The sequence below is a fragment of the Cetorhinus maximus genome, chromosome 20 (genome assembly GCF_964194155.1).
Source record: "Cetorhinus maximus chromosome 20, sCetMax3.hap1.1, whole genome shotgun sequence".
Classification (NCBI taxonomy): domain Eukaryota; kingdom Metazoa; phylum Chordata; class Chondrichthyes; order Lamniformes; family Cetorhinidae; genus Cetorhinus; species Cetorhinus maximus.
In genome coordinates this window covers 52,225,971-52,248,040 of record NC_135898.1, presented here as the reverse complement: position 1 = coordinate 52,248,040, position 22,070 = coordinate 52,225,971, and the positions used below count along the sequence as shown (strand labels likewise).

The window sequence follows — 22,070 nt, the reverse complement described above, 5'->3', positions numbered from 1 at the left end:
GTTTCTGGTCAATGGTAACCCCCAGAATGTTTATAGTAAGGGAATTGACGGTGGTAGTGCCATCGAATGTCAAGGTTAGATTCTCTCTTGTTGGAGTTGGTCATTGCCTGGCACTTGTATGGCGGGAATATTACTTGCCACTTGTCAGCTCAAGCCTGGATATTGTCCAGGTCTTGCTGCATTTGTGCATGGACTGTTTCAGTATCTGAGGAGTCACGCATGGTGTTGAACATTGTGCGATCATCAGTGAACACCCCCACTTCTGACATTATGATGGAAGGAAGGTCATTGATGAAGCAGCTGAAGATGGTTGGGCCTGAGAGACTACCCTGAGGAAATCCTGCAGTGGTGTCCTGGAACTGAGATGATTGACCTGCAACAACCACAACCATCTTCCTTTGTGCTAGGTATGACTCCAACCAGCAGAGAGTTTTCTCCATGATTCCCATTGACTTCAATTTTGCTAGGGCTCCTTGATGCCATACTTGGTCAAATGCTGCCTTGATGTCAAAGGCAGTCACTATTACCTCATTGGTGGAGGCATTGAATGTTTGTTGTGGCGGTGGTGGATGGGGTGCCGAACAAACGGGCTGCATGCCCTGGATGGTGCCCTGCTTCTTGAGTGTTGTTAAAACTGCACTCTTCCAAGCAAACGGAGAGTATTCCATTACACTCCTGGCTTGTGCTTTGTAGATGGTGGATGGGCTTTGGGGAGTCAGGAGGTGAGTTAGTCACTGCCGAATTCCCAGCCTCTGACCTGCTCTTGTAGATATAGCATTTATATCGTAGGTTCAGCTCAGTTTCTGGTCAATGGTGATAGCCAGGATGCTGATGATGGGGGCTTCAGCAATGGTAATGCCATTGAATGTCAAGTGGAAATTGTTAGAATCTCTCTTATTAAAGGTGGCTATTGCTTTGCGCTTGTGTGACCTGACTGTTACTTGCTACTTATCAGTCCAAGCCTGGATGTTGTCCAGTTCTTGCTGCATGCGGGCACTAACTACTTCAGTATTTGAAAAGTCATGAATTGTCTTGTATACTATGCAGTCATCAACATACATTCCAACTTCTGACCTTATGATGGAGGGAAGATCATGAATGAGACAGCTTAAGATTGGTTGGGCCTAGAACACTGCTCTTAAAGGCCTCTCAACCACACATGCTCAGTGTTGTCCTGTTGCTAAAACAGGTGTGAAATGAAACAAGAATAAAAATTCTGTGTCCCCCTTTTTAAGATTTGTTGCATTTTAACTCTTAACAATGACTTGAAACTGAAAATGGATATTAGTGTGAAAAACCACAATAACGCAAGAAATACATATTGGAAGGAATCAATAGCAAGAGATGGTGACTTAATCTTTTCTGTTTAAAGTAGCCTGCCTTAGGTTAATAAGTAAAATCGTCAAATGACCCAAAACAAATACATATGATGATGTCTGAACCTTAATTACATAGCAACCATTTGTCATAGGGAACCTGAAAAGCTCCATGTCAGTTTTTGTGCAATCGAGAATGCTTCACGATGCTTTGCTCACAGAAGTGACAAAAGGATTCGCCCAGAGATATATTTTCAAATCCTGAACCAATAAACAATTTTGTTTTTTATATAAAAGATGAGCTTAGGAAGTCTTTATCCCTCTAATAACATGGAGAAACATTTACATTCAGCTGATAATATCTAGCTTTCTCAGTAACATTTACATCAAAACTGCAATCCTAAGAACTGCTTTCCTCTTGGGTCTCAACCAAGCATGCTTCCTTTGTGCTGCATCATGTGTGCATAGTTTCCCTCATGGTGAGATCCTGATCTCAACTATATTACAAGTGAACCAACTGGGATCAGTGTAGCATTTTATGTCCTCAGGATGCCCTACAGTGAGAGAAGTACCTTTGAAGTGGTGTATTGTAGGCAAGTTTCAGAGTGAAGCCTAGGCAATTGCCAGGGGTTGGAAGTAATATTGTGCTGCCAGGCTGCTTCGATTACTTTTGCATTTCCAAGCCACTGTAACACCTGCTGCCAACTGGAAATGAAGCAGGACCAGTTGTGCATGCACACTCAATCCAAACTGTGGCCGCCAGCATATATGCAACTGTTCCTGACGTCAATGGAATTTTTCGATATCAAAATTCCTATATCAAATCCAGCTTTATGAAGCTGCTATTTACATCACCATCAAATGAGTGTTAGTGTTGTGATTAGCAATTAATATATTATTAAAGCTCTGCATTGATATAAAGGTAGAGAAATGGCTGCATCTACAGAGCGATCAAACCCTCTACACAGAACACCAATTAACTTTCCAAATCTATAATAAACCATGCCATGAAAATAAATGAGTTTATTCAAATGCTATTTTCCCCCAGCCTGTTTGACTTTGTGCAGAGAACCCCTCTCAGCCCAGGTAGCTCAGTTGGATATAAAAACAGAAAACGCTGGAAAAACACAGTAGGCCTGACAGCAGCTGTGGAGAGAGAAACAGAGTTAATGTTTCGAGTCTGTATGACCCTTCTTCAGAGCTCTGAAGAAGGGTCATACAGACTCAACGATAACTCTGTTTCTGTCTTCACAGATGCTGTCAGACCTGCTGAGCTAGCATTTTCTGTTATTATCTTGGATTTCCAGCATCCGCAGAATTTTGCTTTTAGCTCAGTTGGATGATGGTCAGACTCTTAACACCTTGTATCTCCCACCACCCCCCCAACCCCAATACCTCTCCGCCCCATATTTGCACCCGCTCTGTGCACCTCCTGTCTCCTTGCATTTCACTCATTCTCTGTTTGCTCCCTGCTTTTGTCTGTACGCCCTCTCTTCTTCCCCTCTCTGAACCTCTTTCCCCCACCCGTCCAACGCTTGTTTGTACGTGCTCTGCCTCCTCCCCTCTCTGGAACTCCCCCACCCCACTCTCTCGTCCTCTTTCCCTACCCCTCTCACCCCCTCTCTCTCTACATCCTTTGCTCCTTCCCCCCTCTGGACCTCTCACACCCCCCCACTTCCGCTTTCTGGACCTCTCTCCCCACCCCCCTCCCCCCAAACCCTTCCCTCCGACCCCTCTTCCCCACTCTGCACATCTTTCCCTCCACACCCCTTAGCCCTCTTTTGCCATCCCCCTCTCTGGACCTCTTCCTTTCTTTCCCTATCTCTGGGCCGCTCTGCCGCACCTCTGGATCACTCCTCTCTCTCACCCCTCTTCTCTGGACTGCTGCTCTCCCACTCTGGACCTACTACTCCCCCATTCTGGACCTCCTACTCCTATCCCGCTCTGCACCTTCCCTCACCTCTGTGGACTCCACTTCCACACCCCCCCCACTTCACATCTCTGGACCTCTACTCACCTTGCCACCTCTCTCTGGGACCACCACCCCTTTCCCTCTGGACCTCCCTCCCCTCCCCTCCCCACATCTCTACCTCAATTTCCTCCTTTAATACACCCCTTAAAAGCTTTTGGTCATGTGACCTAATGGCTCAGTATGTTATCTCATTTTATAATGCTCCTCTGTGAAGCGCTTTGGAGCGTTTCATTACACTAAAGGTGCTATATAAATATAAGTTGTCTTCCCATTGTCTGCGCCCCCATCTGACTGGGTATTGCTGGTGCCACTATCCCCACTATTTCTTTCTGCCAAGTGAGGAAGAAACAACAACAACAACAACTTATATTTATATAGCACCTTTAACATCATAAAACACCCCAAAGGTGTTCACAGGACATTATAAAATGAAATATGATCCTGAGCCATATGAGGTGACTTTAAGTCAGATGACCAAAAGCTTGGTCAAAGAAGTAGGTTTAGAGGCGTGTTCTAAAGGAGGAAAATAAGGTAGAGAGGTGTAGGGAGGAAATGCTGAGCTTAGATACTAGGTAGCTGAAGGGGCGGTCATCAGTTGTGGAACAATTAAAATTGGCGATGTTCAGAATCCAGAATTGGTTGAACGCAGATATCTGAGGGTCATAGAGCTGGAGGAAATTTATATAGATAAGGAAGGAAGAGGCCATGGAAGGATTTGAAAGCAAGGGTGAGAATTTTAAAATGAAGATATTGCTTGGTCAGGAGCTGTTGTAGGTCAGTAATCACAGTGGTAATCGGGGAACAGGATTTGGTGCAAGGAGATGGACAGCAGAGTTTTAGGTTACCTCAAGTTTACAGGGAGTAGAATATGTGAGACAAGTCATGAGAGCATTGTATTAGTCAATTCCAGAGTTAATAAAGACATGAATGAGGGTTTCAACAGCAGGTGAACTGACACATGTGACATCGGGCATGTTACAGAAGTAGAAACATGGCTATGTGGTTGGAAGCTCATCTGAGGGTCAAATCTCACACAACAATTGTGAACAGACTGCTTAGTCTCCAACTGTTGCCAGGAGAGGGATGGGGTCAGTAGCTGGGTAATGGAATGGGGAGCAGGAACTGAAAACAATGATTTAATTCTTCCCAATGTTTAACTGCGGGAAATTTTTGCTCATCCAGTGCTGGAGGTCAGGTAAGCAGTTTGATATTTGAGCAACAGGTGAGGAGTTGAGAGAGGTGGTGGTGAGGTAGATAACTAATGCTTTGCCTTTGGATGATGTCACCGAGCGGCACCATATAGATGAGAAATAGGAGGGGCCAAGGATAAATCCTTGGTGGGCATCAGAGGTAATAGTGTGGAAACGGGGAGAAAAGCCATGACAAATGATACTTTGGCTATGATTAGGTAGATGAGAATGAAACCACATGAAAGCACTCCTACCCAGCTGGAGGATGGTTGGTCAAGTGTGTTAAAGGCTGCTGACATGTTGAGAAAAACAAAGAGAGATAGTTTACTTATGCCACAATAACGTAGTATGTCATTTGTGACTTTAAGATCTGTTTCAGGACTCTGGCAGGGGCTAATAACTGATTGGAGGAATTTAAGATTTGGGAGGCAGGTGACAACACCTTCAAGGACTTTGGAGAGGAAGATCAGGTTGGAGATGGACCAGTAGTTTGCAAAGATGGTGGGGTCAAGTGTTGATTTTTTGAGGAGAAGAATTCTGTTTGGAGGCGGACTGTCCCAGCATCAGGAACAAGCGAAAGGCTCTCTCCAATGACACCACAAAATAATTTTAATTTCATTTTTAACATATATGTTAGCAAGTATTCATAGAATATGGACCTCACCTTATTCAGCACTTGTTTTATGCAAATATCTTGCTCAGTCGCTGTAAGAAAAATTCAAATGGTCATATCAAAAGTGTGGCAATGAAAGAGGACACGGATGCCTTCACCAGATGATGGAATAAATAATTAATGAGAAATCGGGATTTCAAAGCAGGGAGCAAAATGGAACTAATATTTTTTTTCCAAAGGGTTTTTCCTCTTTGGTTTACTACCTTTGGTGTATTACAATGACTCAGTTGTGCTTTAAATTTTTTTAGTTGCTTTTTGATCCACTTTCAGTAACTGGGAGGAAAAAAAGAAAGGTTACTGTAAGAAACTTCAGGGAGCCATGAATGCCTGTGCCACATCCAGACTTTACAGATCTAAGAAGAATGGTAATATTGATCACAGATGGGCTCCGTGCTCACAAAAATAGCAGTACGTAGGCCTAACACATGTCATGTTTTCTAAAGTAGATATCACCATAAATGTCTATCACAAGCATTTGATAGCAGCATCACCTAGAGCTATTTTTTGTGATAGATTTTTAAATAAAAATGGATGAATAGCTAGAGCGACAATTCCCATGTTCGGCTAGTGCAACTCATGCAGTGCCAAGAACGATAAATGACAGAGAAATAGGTGAACAGAGACACGCAATGCATTATACATATTTTATAGTTCTGTAAGACTCGGGCTGAAATTGACCTGTGAATCTTACCACAAAAAGTTGAAGTGAGTAAAAAAATAAATTATGGAATATCAGCCTACGGTGTCAATGTATTATTAATCATTCGTGTTAATCATCCAATATTGCAAATCAAAACAAACATTAGGAAAGTTGCATTTTATTTTTAAAATAAATATTTGTCAAAACATCCTTAAGTTTTTTATGAGCTTGTTGAGAACTCCACAACTGCAAAGGTGAATGGAAAGGTGAAAATTTAACTGTCAGACATGTGAATGAGAATAACAAAAGCCAAAAGTTGAGTGATATGAGAACAGTGAATGCTACAAGGCTTATTTTCTTGTGTTTGGGTGTAATAACCATTAACAACTATATTGCAATGGTGGAGGAAGGAAGGAAGTTGCACAAATGATCAGCCTGTAACTGAAGTGCACCCCTCCTAGTACCCCATCAAGACCTCCAAGGATGATTAATATCTGCACGGCACCAGTGGTCAACAGGGGACGTTTCCAGAGTGAAAAATTTTGCCACATGCCACTTCATTAAGAAGGTAACTGAATACCTCATTCCAGTCATCCCACTTTATGCCCATCAGCTAGAACCAACAGCAGATTGACCATTTCAGCCAGAGAGCCAAGTGAATGTGAATATTTTTGTGAAGTTCTTCCAGTGACCTCTGGCAGTTGGGCATAATAACAGTAATTTACAGCTCCATGGAGCTGTCATTTAATATCAGTTTTTGCAGTCCCTGGAATCATGCAGCAGAGAGGGAGGCCATTCAGCCTGTCATGCCCATGCCAAAAGAGTTATCCAATTGGTCCCACTCCTTTGCTCTTTGCATAGAGCTTTGCAAATTTTTCCTTTTCAAGTGCATATCTAATTCTCCTTCAAAGGTTCCTAGTGAATTTGCTGCCATTGCCCCTTCAGGTTTCATCAAGCATTTGAAAATCTGGACAGTACTTTCTTTTATCTGATAGAATGAGAGACTGGAAGTTGCAGTACAAATTTATTATGTTAAATAATATGTTTTGCAACCATGTTTGTCCCTAATGTGCTTAGAACTTTGTCATGTTCAATGTGGTTCTGCAGATTTACTAAGTACTTCCCCAGTTGCAGAAAAGCTCTGTTGGAATGCTAAGTAATCAGTTGTGAAATGCAGATGTCTGCTCTTGTGACTAACCTTGAATGATTTGTGTCAGTCCCAAGGTCGCTGACACACTAGTTCCTGTAGTTTCCATGCTTTCTGATACATTACCTGCTGTTTCAGTTGTGCAGGGCTAGGTGATAGCACAAAACTATTGCTGGAGGAAGTGCCTACATCATCTGTCCCATGTCACATATTGGAGGGCACTTGTTCACAATCCTTAATGATTTTTGTGAGCATAGGAAAGTGAGTATCTTTGAGGTCTTGGAAGCTTATCCTCAAAGTTTTCTGTAACAGTACTCCAAACAAGTTGAAGCCTCATCTTTAAATTTTCACCTCATTGCTGCTGCTGTATTTGTAGGCTGCAAGTGAGTTTGATTGCAGATGTTGGTACCAACTATTGCAACATTCTCGGGATCACAAAATTACAGATGACCATTGCTCCATTACATGCTTTAAAATTCAAACCATCATCCAATGCAGCCTGTAAGAAGAGAAATTACTCCTCAGTACCTCAATAATGGTATTTGTGCTCTATATGCCTTCCTTTAAAACAGGCCCACATAAAATTTAGTAAAGGTGCACAGCATACTGAATATTAATTTTATGCCAACTAACTTCTCAGTCATTTCTCTGCTGTCCCTTATCAATGATGAGTGCTTCATTCTGTGATTTTACATTACTAACTCTCCTTTAGTCTATATAGCTTAGCTAGTGCCTGTTGCAAGTTGTGATGGTGGCGATCAGTTGTGTCACACTGTTCAGGTGCAGTGGGTTTTCCTTGCTGTGTAAAGATTTTTTAAAATTCATTTACCGTGTGTGGGCATTGCTGGCTGGGCCTACATTTATTGCCATTCCTAATTGCCCTTGAGAAGGTGGTGATGAGCTGCCTCCTTGAACCGCTGCAATTCCTGTGTTGTAGGTACAGCCGCACTGCTGTTAGGAAGGGAGTTCCAGGATTTTGACCCAGCGACAGTGAAAGAACGGCGAAATATTTCCAAGTCAGAATGGCGGGTGGCTTGGAGGAGAACTTCCAGGTGGTGGTGTTCCCATATATCTGCTGCCCTTGTCCTTCTTGATTGTAGTGGCCGTGGGTTTAGAAGGTGCAGCCCAAGGAGCTTTCGTGAGTTTCTGATGTGCTGCTTGTAGATGGTACACACTGCTGTCACTATTTGTCGGTGGTGGAGGGAGTGAATGTTTGTGGATGGGGTGCCAATCAAGCGGGCTGCTTTGTCCTGAATGGTGTAAAGCTTCTTGAGTATCGTTGGAGCTGGACTCATCCAGGCAAGTGGGGAGTATTCCATCACAGTCCTGACTTGTGCCTTATAGATGGTGGACAGGCTTTGGGAAGTCAGGGGGTGAGTTACTCACCACAGGATTCCTAGACTCTGACCTGCTCTTGTAGGGACAGTATTTATATGGCTAGTCCAGTTCTGTTTCTGGTCAATGGTAACCCCCAGAATGTTGATAGTGGGTGATTCAGCGATGGTATTGCCATTGAATGTGAAGGGGTGATGGTTAGATTCTCTCTTGTTGAAAATGGTTATTGCCTGGCACTTGTGTGGCGCAAATGTTACTTGCCACTTGTCAGCCCAAGCCTGGATATTGTCCAGGTCTTGCTGCATTTGGACATGAACTGCTTCAGATGAATGATGGCATCTTGTAATTACGCACAAATTACACTTGGCACTCTATGTTGGTCAAATATTGCATTAGACACAAGTGTGTTTCTCTTGTTGTCCTGTGGGTAGGCTGTAATCCAGAGGCCTGGACAGAGAAGATGAGTTCCAATCCCACCACAGCAGTTTGATAATTTGAATTGTTTAATAAAACTCTGGAAATAACTGGTGTAATTGGATAATGTTTTCAAAGTTCTGTGATGGACCAAATAGCTGCCAGTGCTATATGATTTTATGGTATCAAAAAAAATGCCCATGAAGCTGTCAGATTCTCATAAAAAAAAACTTTCCTTTAGGGAAGGAAATGTGTTGCCCTTATCTGGTTTGGTCTATATGTGGTTCCAGCCGCAACAATTTGGTTGACTCTTAATGGCCCTCTGAAATGGCCTAGCAAGCCACTCAGTTGTATGAAAACATGAGTACAGCAGTTCAAGAAGAAAGCCGAAGAGCAGGTGGGGATGTTAAATAAATTTCCGTGGCGTCACATCCCAAGAATAACTTGATTTAAAACATAATCAGTATGTATGGCTTTATTCACATAACATCGAAATTATAGAATATCCAATTGGCATAATATTAGACATCAGTTCTGCTTGCTGTTCCAATTTCCTCAGACCTAGTAATTGCAATCATTCCCTCTTAAACAAATCCACCACTGTTGTCTCATGTGACAGCAATGACCAATTAACATTTTTCATCATCACTAACAAAATTATGCTTTACACAGCAATGATTTCTTTATGGTTTTGTTAAAATGGCAGGAAAGCTATTTTCTGCCTTTTTAAAAATCCTGCAGAGCACTGTTAGGTCCCTTGTATCCTTGTAGATGTGTAGGTCAAACCACTATCTCCTCTTCAAAAACAGAATTACCTGGAAAAACTCAGCAGGTCTGGCAGCATCGGCGGAGAAGAAATCAGTTAACGTTTCGAGCCTTCATGGCCCTTCGGCAGAACTGAAGCATAGTTAGAAGAAGGGAGAAATATAAATTGGTTTAAGGTGGGTGGGGGAGGGGGTGGAGGGGGGGGGGTGGAGGGACACATTGAGGGTGTGGTGATTGTGGAGATGAGCAGATAATCAAAAGATGTCACAGACAAAAGGGTCAAAGAGGTGTCGAAGGTGGTGACATTTGTCTGAGAAAAGTGCCCTCAGCAATGCCCTTTCCCACAGTGGCCAGCACTGTCTTTATATTGAGATGTAGGCGCGCCTCTTCCCACCTAATTCATTCCTGCCGCTGCCTGTTGTGTGCCATCTTCTTTTGTAAGAAAGAGGGAAGTTTGTCGATGAGTGTTGTGCAATATGGGTGACATGGCTTTCATAGTTGAATCGTTGCCAAGTGTTTTCAAGCTGTGAGATGTTTTTGACATGATTTTGCATTCAAATGCTCTCAAAATATTCAGTAACATTATTTGACATCAGTTAACATCAAGAGCTGTAATTTGGAACAAGTTCTTATAGTAGAAACCGTCGTTATCTGCCAGCAAAAGTGCTCAATTGTCATCCGTAAGGGGCTCATGAGGAGACAGGCGACTAAGCCGGAGTGAGACAGAGACCCAGTGAGGAGCGAATTAGGTTCACAGGGTAAGTTCTGGCAAGTGCTTTTCAGGTTTAACTGTAGATTAATGATCAAAATTTGACATAGTTCTAACCTTCAAGTAGGTTAGGCTAGCTTGTTAAGTAGCGAACTGCCTGGAGTGGCAGTTATCTGTCAATCACCTGAAATCAGTTAGTTCAAGTGATGTTGATTACTGTAGCAGGAAATTAAACTAGCTAGTGACTCATCAGATAGTCTATAAAGAGACAGGCTTTTCAAACCACACAGCCAACTTGGGGAGATGGGCAACTACGCCGGAGTGAGACAGAGACTGAGTGAGTAGTGAATTAAGTTCATGTGAGGAAAGTGCACAGGGAAAAGAGGTGTCATATACATAGGAATTTTTCTAAGTTAATTAAGCGAGTAATTAAATTAACTAAATAACGTAAGTAACAATGGCAGGACAGGTGTTATGTTATAGCTGTGGAATGTGGGAACTTTTGGACACCAAGGCATTCCAAGACCAACACGTCTACAGAAAGTGCAAGCGGCTAGAGGAATTCTGGATCAGGATTATTGATCTGGAAGCTGAGCTGCAGACACTGTGCAAAATGAGGGTAAGGAGAAATACCTGGACACTTTGTTCCAGAAGATGATCATGCCTCTTAGAATAGGGTCGCCTGTTTTGAGCAGTGAAGGACAGGAAGATGTGACTGTGAGTGAGGCAGGTAAAGGGGCCAAGCAGACAGTAGTGGAGGAGCCTCAGACTTTGCAATTATCAAACAAGTTTGAGGTGCTCACAACCTATGTAGACAAAAATGAGGTCTGCAAGGTGGATAAGCTGGCCATGGCACCATGGTACAGGAAGCCGTTCAAGCGGGGGGAGCAAACAGGAATGTAGTGGTAGTAGGGGACAGTACACTGAGGGGGACTGACACTGTTTTCTGCAGCAAAGAGTGAATCTAGAAGGCTGTGTTGCCTGCCTGGTGCCACTGTTTGGGATATCTGCTCAGGGCTGGAGAGGAACTTGCAGTGGGAGGGGGAGAATCCAGTTGTCGTGGCCCATGTAGGTAGTAATGACATAGACAGAACAAAGAAAGAGGTTCTGCATAGTCAGTATGAGAAGCTAGGTACCAAATCTAGAAGCAGAACCTCAAAAGTTAATAATCTCTGGTTATTACCTGAGCTGTGTGCAAATTGGCATAGGGAACATAAGGTTAGAGAGATGAATGCGTGGAAGACTGATGTGGGAGAAGTGGGTTCCAGTTCGTGGGGCACTGGCACCAGTACTGGGGAAAGTGGGGGCAGTCTACACCTGAACCGTGCTGGGACATTCTTGTGGATTGCGTAATTAGGGAAATAGGGCTTTTAACTAAATAAGGGTTGAAGGGTGGCGGGGGGGGGGGAAACGGCGCAATCAAGCTTAGGTAGATGTAGAAAATCAAGGGGTAGATTCAAGGCAGGAGACCATAATAGTAATATGGGAAACGAGGGTCATAGAATAGCAGGAAGGGACTGAGAGATAAAACCTAAGAATACACCAATAATGAAGACTTGATGTTAGAAAGATAACAAAAAGACAAAACTAAAGGCTTTGTATCTGAATGTGCGTAGCATTCATTATAAAGTAAATGAATTAATAGCACACATTGAAGTAAATAAATATGATCTGACAACGATTGCAGAGAAGTGGCTGCAGGATGTCAAGGATGGGCCTGAATATTGAGGGGTGTATGACATTCAAGAAGAATAGGAAGCTAGGTAAAGGTGGAGGGGTAGCACTGTTGATCAAGGATAGCATTAGTGCAATAGTTTGAGATGATTTTGGTTCAGGAGATCAGGATGTAGAATTGGTTTGGGTGGAGATGGGGAATAGTAGGAAAAATAAGTCACTGTGGGAGTGATCTACAGGTCCCCTAATAGTAACCACAATGTAGGACAAAGTATACATAAAGAAATATTTGGTGCTTGTGATAAAGAGACAGTAATAATCATGGGTGATTTTAATCTACATGTAAACTGGAAAAAACAGATTGGCAGTAGTAACCTGGATGAGGAGTTCATAGAATTCTTTCGAGAGAGTTTTTTTTAGAGCAGCACATTCTGGAACCAACTAGAGAACAGGTTATATTAGACTTGGTATTGTGTAATGTGACAGGATTAATTAATGACCTCAGAGTAAAGGCTGCAACAACCGCAATATGATTGAATTTTACATCCAATTTGAAAGGGAGAAGAGTGGGCCTAAGACTAGTATTTTAAACTTAAATAAGGGCAGCTATGTGGGCATGAAAGCTGAGCTAGCTGAAGTGAACTGGGATGCTAGGCTAGGTAATAGATCAATAGCGAAGCAGAGGCAGACATTTAAGGGTATATTCAGAAAAAGTACATTCCTACTATAAAGGAAAATTCTAAGGGGAGGACCCACCATCCATGGTTAACAAAAGAAGTTAAGGAAAGCATGAAACTTAAGGAGCTTTGCAAAGATGAGTTGCAGGTCAGATGATTGGTCAGAATATAAAGAATGGCCAAGAATGATTAAAGGGTTAGTCAGGAGAAAGAAATTAGAGTAAAAGAGGAAGCTAACTAGAAATGTAGAAATGGATAGCAAGAGTTTCTACAGGTATTTAAAAAGGAAAAGAATAAGTGAAGTGGCAGATGAAATGAATTAATATTTTGCTTCTGTCTTCACTATAGAGAAGACAAAAATCATTCCAGGAATACCTGTAAATCGAGAGGTGGAAGGAAGAGGGGAACTTGGTGAAATTACGATCACTAGGGAAACAGTACTGAGCAAATTGATGGAATTGTGGGCTGACAAGTCTCTGGGTCCTGATGGACTTCATCTGAGGGCCTTGAAAGAGTTGGCTAATGAGGTAGTAGATGAATTGGTGTTAATTTTCAAAAATTCGCTAGATTCTGGAAAGGTTCCGTCAGACTGGAAAGTCGCAAATATAACCCATCTATTCAAGAAGGGAGGGAGGCAGAAAACAGGAAACTATGGCCAGTTAGCTTGACGTCTGCCATGGGGTGGGGCGGGGGAGGGAGGTGTTAGATTAATCATTAAGGAAGTTATCGCTGGGTACTTAAGGAAACTCAAGGTAATCGGGAAGAGTCAGCATGGTTTTATGAGAGGGAAATCATGTTTAACCAATTTATTGGAGTTCTTTGAAGGAGCCACATGCGCTGTGGATAAAAGGGAGCCTGTAGATGTGCTATGCTTGGATTTCCAGAAGGCATTTTGATAAGGTACCACATCAAAGGTTATTACGGAAAATAAAAGCTCATGGTGTAGGAGGTAACACGTCAGCATGGATAGAAGGTGGGCTGCCTGGTAGGAAACAGTGAGTATGCATAAATGGGTCTGTCTCTGATTGGCAGGTGTGATGAGTGGCGTCCTGCAGTGGTCTGTGCTGGGGCCTCAACTTATTACAATTTATATCAATGAGTTAGATGAGGGGAGTGAAGGCATAGTAGCTAAGTTTGTAGATGAGACAAAGAGATATACATTTGTGTGTTTATGTGCTTGTTGATTGACTGTCATGCGTGATAAATTTCTTCTTGATTGAGATATCAGAGTGCCACTGCTACCCATGGTACTATAGTGCCAATTTAGTGATCCTGGCCAAAATGCCAATTGGGCTACTGTGCAAAATCTAAATTGCATTACTAGCTAAATGATGATGAGGCCTTGCCAGATGCTGCAAGCACAGATTATGAATATCTTGAGCATACAAACTTGGCACAGCTTGAACCTTGCAAAGGGCTACAAATCACAATGAAAGGGATGTCACCACATATCTTTTAGTCCCATATGTTTAAAAAATAAAAATTGCTGGAGCCATTTTAAAGATTCAGAAATAATCTTGAATTTTTTTTGGCCATTGTAACCACCAGGGAACAATTGCCACCTGGAAATGAAAGAAAAGAAAACCCAAGTGCAAGTATGAAATATTGGGCAAGTGGGAAGCAATACTACCCCAGCCCTTGCTTGAGGGCCTGTAAAAAGCATTTGTTGCTGCATGGACTGTGAGGAGTTGCTGTTCCTATTTGAATTCTAGTGTAATGTCTTGAGGTTCATGGCTAGGCATGTTATAGTCTGAGGTACTTGCAGAATTGTTATGGCACAGTGGATGGTAAATGCCGATCTACTCAAATCCAGGCAAAACTTGAAACAGCTGCCACAACTGTTTTGCAATTTTTATTTGATTTCGAGATGCGTACCCTTGAATTCAGTAGTAATAAGTCCACCAAGACTTAAAGGGTTTTTACAAAACTAAATTAAACATTTATTAATAAAAGAAAAGATTTTAAACTCATACATAGGCCTACAAATTACTACTATAATAACTCAATCTCCTAATTAATCTGACTCCCAGCTACACCTCAGTTAAGGCAAAAGTAAAAACAAATAGATTTAAACAGATCCAGGCAAAGCACACAATACCCTGGACAGTGTTATTCAAAGTGAGTTTTCTTTGCTTTGGCTCCTGTAGACAGCAACTTGATGCACAGAGGCTGGATGCTTTCCACACTTGAATTAGATCTTAGAATGCCTTAGCCCTTATACATAACCTCATCCCCTTACACGTTTCTCCCTTTTAATGCAAATTCCATTGTTCCCATATGTTTTTGCAACTTTACTTTTCTCATAATAAAAATCTTTTCATAGTACTAATTTTATCCTAAGTAACCTTTGGGAAAATTAAACACACTGTTTGGTTTAGCTTCTTCTGGCTAAGTGCAACATCTTACTATCTCTTTGAAATTCAAACTACTCTGGTTTATCTAAAAATGCAAATTTTCCTTACACCTCACATTCTAAAACTTTAACCATGTTTATGTATTTAGCATTTCAAACCTAGCTTTCCTTTTGATAACTCAAAGCCTCCAGACCAGCTGTCTCCAAATCAGTTAAATCTCTCTCTCTCTTGCTTTCTCTCACACACTTTTATATACACACACAAACATAAGCCAAACCACTTTATTCACCTACCTTTACAATAAATCGCAATATTATGAAAATTATATTTTGAAGATGCTAACAAAGTAAAGTATAGAACACCCAAGATTCCATGGCAGTGTGTTCTCACTGATGTATCCTTGCAGCACCCGCGTGCATCTGTCATTGCATCCCAAACATATCCATAACCTAAGCGCACAGACACGATGCAATATAGACATCTTCCATGGCACCACATATCAAAGTATTGGAAAATTAATCATTTATTGACATGAAGATGGACTTCAGGTTAGGGCAAGTTGCAGTTACTTGTAACCCTGTTTATTTTCAGAAATGGACTAGTACAGTGGAGTTTGGCAGCTGCTCAATTCTATGCTATGAGAGAGAAGATAAAAGTGCTGACTATGCTGCTGTTGCATCACTCACCTGTTTAATCCAGCACATTAGTTGATACTGCATTGCTAGCTAGGAATGTGCCACAGAGGTAACAATTGACAGTGGTGATGATGACAGCGCCAACTACTGCCAGTGCTATTCCAATGCTTCAAGATAGTTCAGACATGCTTGCAGGTGACAAAGTCTGCACCAATAGCTTCTGCCTTGCATGTTCAGGCCGTTGCTCCGTCTTTGGCAGATGGGTGTGCCCCAAGCTGATCCTAAACCATGAAATATGATGGAATGGATATTGCAATCAGCAGTGGAGTGACAGCATTCACTACTGACCTGAAAGAAAGCTGCCCAAAAAGATTCAACAAGCTCTGTGATGTTTGAACCCACGACCGCCACCATCTAGAAGGACAAGGGCAGCAGATACATGGGAACACCATCACCTGGAAGTTCCCCGGCAAGCCACTCACCATCCTGACTTGGAAATATATCGCTGTTTCTTCACTGTCGGTGGGTCAAACTCCTGGAACTCCCACCCTAACAGCAATGTGGTTGTACCTACACCACAAGGACTGCAGATGTTCAAGAAGGCAGCTCACCTTCTCAAGGGCAATTAAGGATGGGCACCAAATGCTGACCTAGCCAGCAATGTCCACATCCTGTAAATGAGTGAAAAAAATTAATTTAATTCTGGTGCCAACTATAGGGGATCTCTGGCATCAAGCAATAGTGATGAGATCAGGCTAAATAGCCAAACACGTTGAAGAATTCCAGCAGTAAACTAAGAAGTGAAAAACACTGATTGTCGTTTACCTTTTTGAGCATTTTACAGAGAGTGAAATAAATATTGGTCATGCAAATGAAAGCAAGAAGCTTAAATATCAAACTTTTTAATAAGTTTATTATTTTTTAAAAATTGTCATTACAGCTGCAAAATCCAGGCCAAAGTCTGATGTCAGTTTAAAAGCAAACTTGCCAAAAGGAGTTAAAAAAAGACTCTCCAAATGTTTTTGATGAATTGTTAATATCTGAAATATGGGGGAAAAAAACTTTCTTTAAAAATAAATTAAAATAACGCTGTAAATATTGCCACATCTTTTCTATTCCTTATTTCAATGTAAGAACTCCTTTGCCTAAGAAGCCACTCTTGATGCAATTCCAAATTAATGCACACGGGAAATAAGTCACCTCAGCTTGGAGGGGAGTTTGAAGTTGCTGGTGCTCCATTGTACCTACTGTCCTTGCCTTTCTACACAGTGGAGGTTGTGGGTTTGGGAGGTACTGTTGAAGAATCCTTGGCGAGTTGTTGCAATCCAACTTGTATGTGGTATTCACAGCAGCTGCAGTTATACCAGGAATATTGTTCAAAATTTTAACCATGCTTCGTCAATCTCATGTCTCATAGAATGGTTAAAGCAGAGAAGGAGGCCATTTGGCCTGTTGTGTCTGTGCCAACTGTAAGTACTACTCAGCTAGTTCCAATCTCCTGCATTCTCCCTGTAGCACTGCAAACTTTTTCTCTTCAGATAATTATCCAATTCTCTTTTGAAAACCATGATTGAACGTTCCTCCGTAATAACATAAGCACAAAAGTCAAATCTATGCAAAACACTTTGTGAGTAATGACTTTGGAGATTCACTAGTAATGTTTTAAAAAATCATGTGTAAGAGGCTAAGAAAAATATCATGTGTTTTGCCACAGATGTTATAAAATTTTTTTGCCTGGCTCAAGCTCTTAGTTACAACGTGATGATGTGCTGTTTATTGAATATTTTTGTAATGTAGATCCCATGGCCTCATGTCCCAACACTCTCAGCGTGACCTGACCCACTTTTTGTTTCCAAATTTGAATGAAGTGCCAGCCATTGTTGAATAGAACATAATCAGTTGAAGATGCTGACACAATGCAGGAGGCCATTTGTCATATCATAAATGCACTTAACGAAAACAAACCCTGGCTGTGGACTGGCTTTATTCTGTATATAATTCAAAGGCTTAAGTCAGATTAATTAATAAAAATCAATTGGCCAGTGTGTTTTGTACACTGTAGCATCTCCAGTGACTGCAGGCAACCTATTTATTACAGCACTAAACTAAATAGTAGTCATCTCAAAAGTAATTCATTGTGTGAAATGCTTTCAGATATTGTGATAAAAATAGCACAGAGCTTGTTAACAAATTTACAGCCATCTTCAACAGTATATGGGATCAGGGAAAAGTTCCACAGGACCTCGAGGATGCCAACATCGTTAGCACCTGGAACCGGAAAGGATCCAAAAACATATATGACAACTATCAAGGCATAATTCTTCTCTCAATCACAAGAAAGATCCTTATGAGAATTCTATTAAGCCGTCTACTAGACAGCTTCATGGATGATGTCCTCCCTGAATCAAAGCAGTTTTAGAACTAAACATGGGATAACCAATATGGATGTTTTCAACAAGACAGCCTACAAGAAAATTGTAGAGCATAACATCAGGATATATATATGCTGTTCATAGACTTAACTAAAACATTTGACTGTGTGTGTGTGTGTGTGTGTGTGTGTGTGTGTGAACCTGGTATAACGCTATTTGCTGTACAAGCTAGGATGTCTGAAAAAGTTTATCAGAATCCTGTGCTGCCTTTATGCTGGCATGTGCCTATAACGAGATGTCAGATACCTTTGCGATAACCAGCGGCGTAAAGCAGGGATGTATCGTTGCTCCCCAACTCTTCAATCTCCTCTTTGCTGCAATGCTTAAGGAAGCCACCAGAGACATGCCTACAGGCATCAACATTAGGTTCCATTCAGGGAAGCTCTTCAGCCTCTCCAGACTGCATTCTTCCGCCAAAGTCACAGAGGCAGTGAAATTAAATCAGATCGGCAAAGGTTGTCTGGAAAATGAGTTCATAGTGTTTTTGGGGCAATTTCTTAGAGCAACACATTCTAGAGTAAACCAAAGAGCAGCCTATTATCGACCTGCTAGTGTGCAATAATGCAAGATTATGGCCTCATAGTAAAGGAGCTGTAGTTGGCCTTAATCATAACATGATTGGATTTCGTGTTCAGTTTGAGGGAGAGAAGAGTGAGAATTATGTGTCTAAGATGAGTATCTTAAACTTAAATAAAGGCTGTTACAAGAGTATGAGGACAGAGTATGGGAAAATAGGTTAAATGGTAGGATAATAGAGAAAGAATGGCAGACATTTAAGGAAATATCCCACATCACTCAACAAAGATATATTCCATTGAGAAAGAAAGACTCTGCGCTAAGAATGGACTATCCGTAGCTAAGAAAGTTAAAGATGGTGTCAAACTGAACGAAAAAGTGTACAATACTGTGAAGATTAGTGTAAGTCAGAAGATTGAATAGATTTTAGAAAACAGCAAAGAATCCTGAGAAAAAATAATGAGGGAGAAATTAGAGTAGGAATAAACTAGCTAGAAATATAAGAACAGATAGTAATAGTTTCTGCAAGTGTTTAAAAAGGATAATAGTAACTAAAGGGAGTGTTGGTCTCTTAGAGGGTGAGACTGTATTTTGCATCTGTCTTCACTGTAGAAGTCAAAAAACTCCCAAGAATACTTGAAAATCAGGAGGTAGAGGGGAGGGAGGAACTCGAAACAATCACAATTACTAGGGAAAAGGTAATGGAAAAACTAGTAGAACTAAAGGTTGACAAGTCCCCTGGACCTGATGGATTTCATCCCAGAAAACATGCTGTTTCAATGGCGGGCGGGCTCTCATTTGCCCGCCAAGTCATCACCTCACCACTTGGTCAAGCCGGGTACTGTATTTAAAGTCCAGCCGCGCGCACAAATCTTTTAGACGCCGTGGAGGCCTGCCACAATGCCCTCTACCCAGCTCTGGCCGCAGGATGGGCAGCGGCTGACCAACCAGGCTTGGGAGTCGGTAGCAGTGGTGATTACTACCAATGCTGCACAGAAGAGGTTGGCCATCCAGTACAGAAAGAGGATGAATTCAGCCAGTGTATGGCAACCATTTCATCACTCTAAACTCTCACACTCAAGCCCATCACATATTCACTGGCATCTCACTCACTGCCAGCTCAAGGGATATCACCACCTATTCTCACACACATACCCTCACATGTCCATTTGGCCTCATCTCCTCTGGAGACTGCCTCCTCAGCCCTCACCATCTTGAGGCCACTTGCACAGATCAACATGTGCCCCCACACACACACACACCCTGGGTTACCCTCCTTCCCCAGTAAAGCTCTCATCCTACAGCCTCTTCCCTTGCTTGAGGCCTCTTCTCCCCCTTCCCCAAGCAAACTCTAGCCCTGCAGCCATTGATGTGCCACCCACGTATGGTTGATCTGGTAGGTAGAGACCTGCCATGAGCCCCCCTAAAAGTAATGTGGTGCTGTCTGTGAAGCCTGGCACTGATGACTGCAAGTACCGACTGAAGCAAGGTAGGCAAACAAATCTTGAGGTCCTGAGCAATGTGCAGCCCGCCAGGTACATGTCCCTTATTTGCTGTTATGAAACATGTTGGTGTGTTTTCCCGCCAGCGTCAGCGGACGATCCAGCAGGGGGGCACAATTCCGGCGGGCAGACCTAATAATGATATGCTGATATATCACAATGAGGCTCCCAATGGCGGAGAAGACGGCCCGGCATCGGTGGGCTGAGTGGATGATCTCAAACTGGTTTCACGCCATCATGAAACTGATCATGCCATATTGTCTGCTCATGCCGTCCAACACGCCCAACGCTGGCGGGCATGGAAAACCCCGTCCAGGGTCTTAAAGGAAGTGGCTGCAGAGATAGGTGCATTGGTAAGATCTTCCAAAATTCCCTGGATTCTGGAAAGATCCCAGTGGATGGGAAAATTGCTCATGCAACACCTTTTATTTAAGAAAGGAGGAAGACAGAAAGCAGGAAACTATAGGCCAGTTAGCCTAACGCCTGTCATTGGGAAAAAGTTGGTGCCAGAGCCCATTATTAAGGAGGTAATAGCAGGATATTTAAAAAATCATAATATAATCAGGCAAAGTCAACATGGTTTTGTGAAAGGGAAATCATGTTTACCTAATTTATTAGCATTGTTTGAGGAAGTAAAAAGCAACGTGGATAAAGGGGAACCTGTAGATGTATATTTGGATTTCCAAAAGGCAATTGACAAGGTGCCACACAAAATAAGAGCTCATGGTGTAGGGGGTAACATATTAGCATGGAAAAAGGATTGGTTAGCTAACAGGAAGCAGACAGTAGGGATACATGGGCCATTTTCAGATTGGCAGTGCTGGGGCCTCAACTACTTAGAATCTACATCAATAACTTGGATGATGGGACTGAGAATCTACATCAATGACTTGGATGATGGGACTGAGGGTATGGTAGCTACATTTGCTGAGGACACAGAGAGAGATCGGAAAGTGAGTTGTCAAGAGGATATAAAGAGTCTACAGAGGGATTTAGATAGGTTAGGTAAGTGGGCAAAAATTTTGCAGATAACAGAATCACAGAATCTTCGCAGTGCACAAGGCCCAATGAGTCTGCAGTGGCTCTCTGAGAGAGCATTCCACCTAGTCCCACTCCCCTGCCTTTCCCCTGTAACCTTGCAGATTTTTTCTTTTCATATAGCAATCCAATTCGCTTTTGAATACCTTGATCAAACTGCCTCCACTAGCCGCTCAGGAAGCTCGACTCCAACCACCCTCTGGATGAAAACATTTTTCCCCATCACTTTTGCTCCTTTTGCCAATTATTTTGAATCTGTGTCCTCTAGGTCTTGATGCTGTCTTGAGTGGGAACAGTTTCTCAATATTTACCCTGCCCATACCCGTCAGGATCTTGAATACCTCTATCAAGTCTCCTCTCAGCCTTCATTTCTCCAAGGAAAACAGTCCCAATCTCTCCAATCTATCCTAATAGCTACAGTTTTTTATTCCTGGAATCATTCTTGTGAATCTCTGTTATGATGTGCCAGGCGGACCAAATCCACAAGGGAAACTTGTCACACTATCTCAATGGTTTTGCAATTTCTATTTATGAGAAGACGTGTGCACTAAATTCAGAAGTCATGAGATAACCAAGAGCTTTAGAGATTTTAAAAATTAATTTAGAATATTTTTGGACAAAATAAAACATTTCAAGTATACACATAAGACTACAATTACTTACTACTATAACAACTCCTAAAATTCCTAATTAACCTGACTCACAGTTTAAAGCAACAATTCATAATAGATTTTAGATTTTAAAAAAACAGCAAGTTAACACAGTACCCACTCGACAGTGGAATTTCAAATGGCTTTCCCCAACTTCAGTTATATACGTGGATTTCAGTAAGGCCTTTGACAAGGTCCCTCATGGCAGACTGGTACAGAAGGTAAAAGTCGCACGGGATCAGAGGTGAGCTGGCAGGATGGATACAGAATTGGCTTGGTCATAGAAGACAGAGGGTAGCAGTGGAAGGGTGCTTTTCTGAATGGAGAGCTGTGACTAGTGGAGTTCCGCAGGGATCAGTGCTGGGACCTTTGCTGTTTGTGGTATACATAAATGACTTGGAGGAAAATGTAACTGGGTTAATTAGTAAGTT

The 22,070-nt window shown here is 42.0% G+C and overlaps 1 protein-coding gene across 7 annotated transcripts in view; it reads left to right on the top strand.

Annotated features, from left to right (window-relative positions):
• Window positions 1–22,070, top strand: part of atrnl1b (attractin-like 1b) — a 1,047,255-nt gene that overhangs the window by 529,264 nt on the left and 495,921 nt on the right. Inside the window, exon 25 of one of the 7 annotated variants that reach the window (XM_078564671.1) lies at window positions 16,919–16,942. The exons of the other annotated variants lie outside the window; for them this stretch is intronic. Coding sequence (XP_078420797.1) covers window positions 16,919–16,927 — 9 coding nt within the window. The 3' untranslated portion in view covers window positions 16,928–16,942. Of the gene's footprint in view, window positions 1–16,918; window positions 16,943–22,070 lie in introns of those variants that run through there. 7 annotated transcript variants of the gene reach the window in all.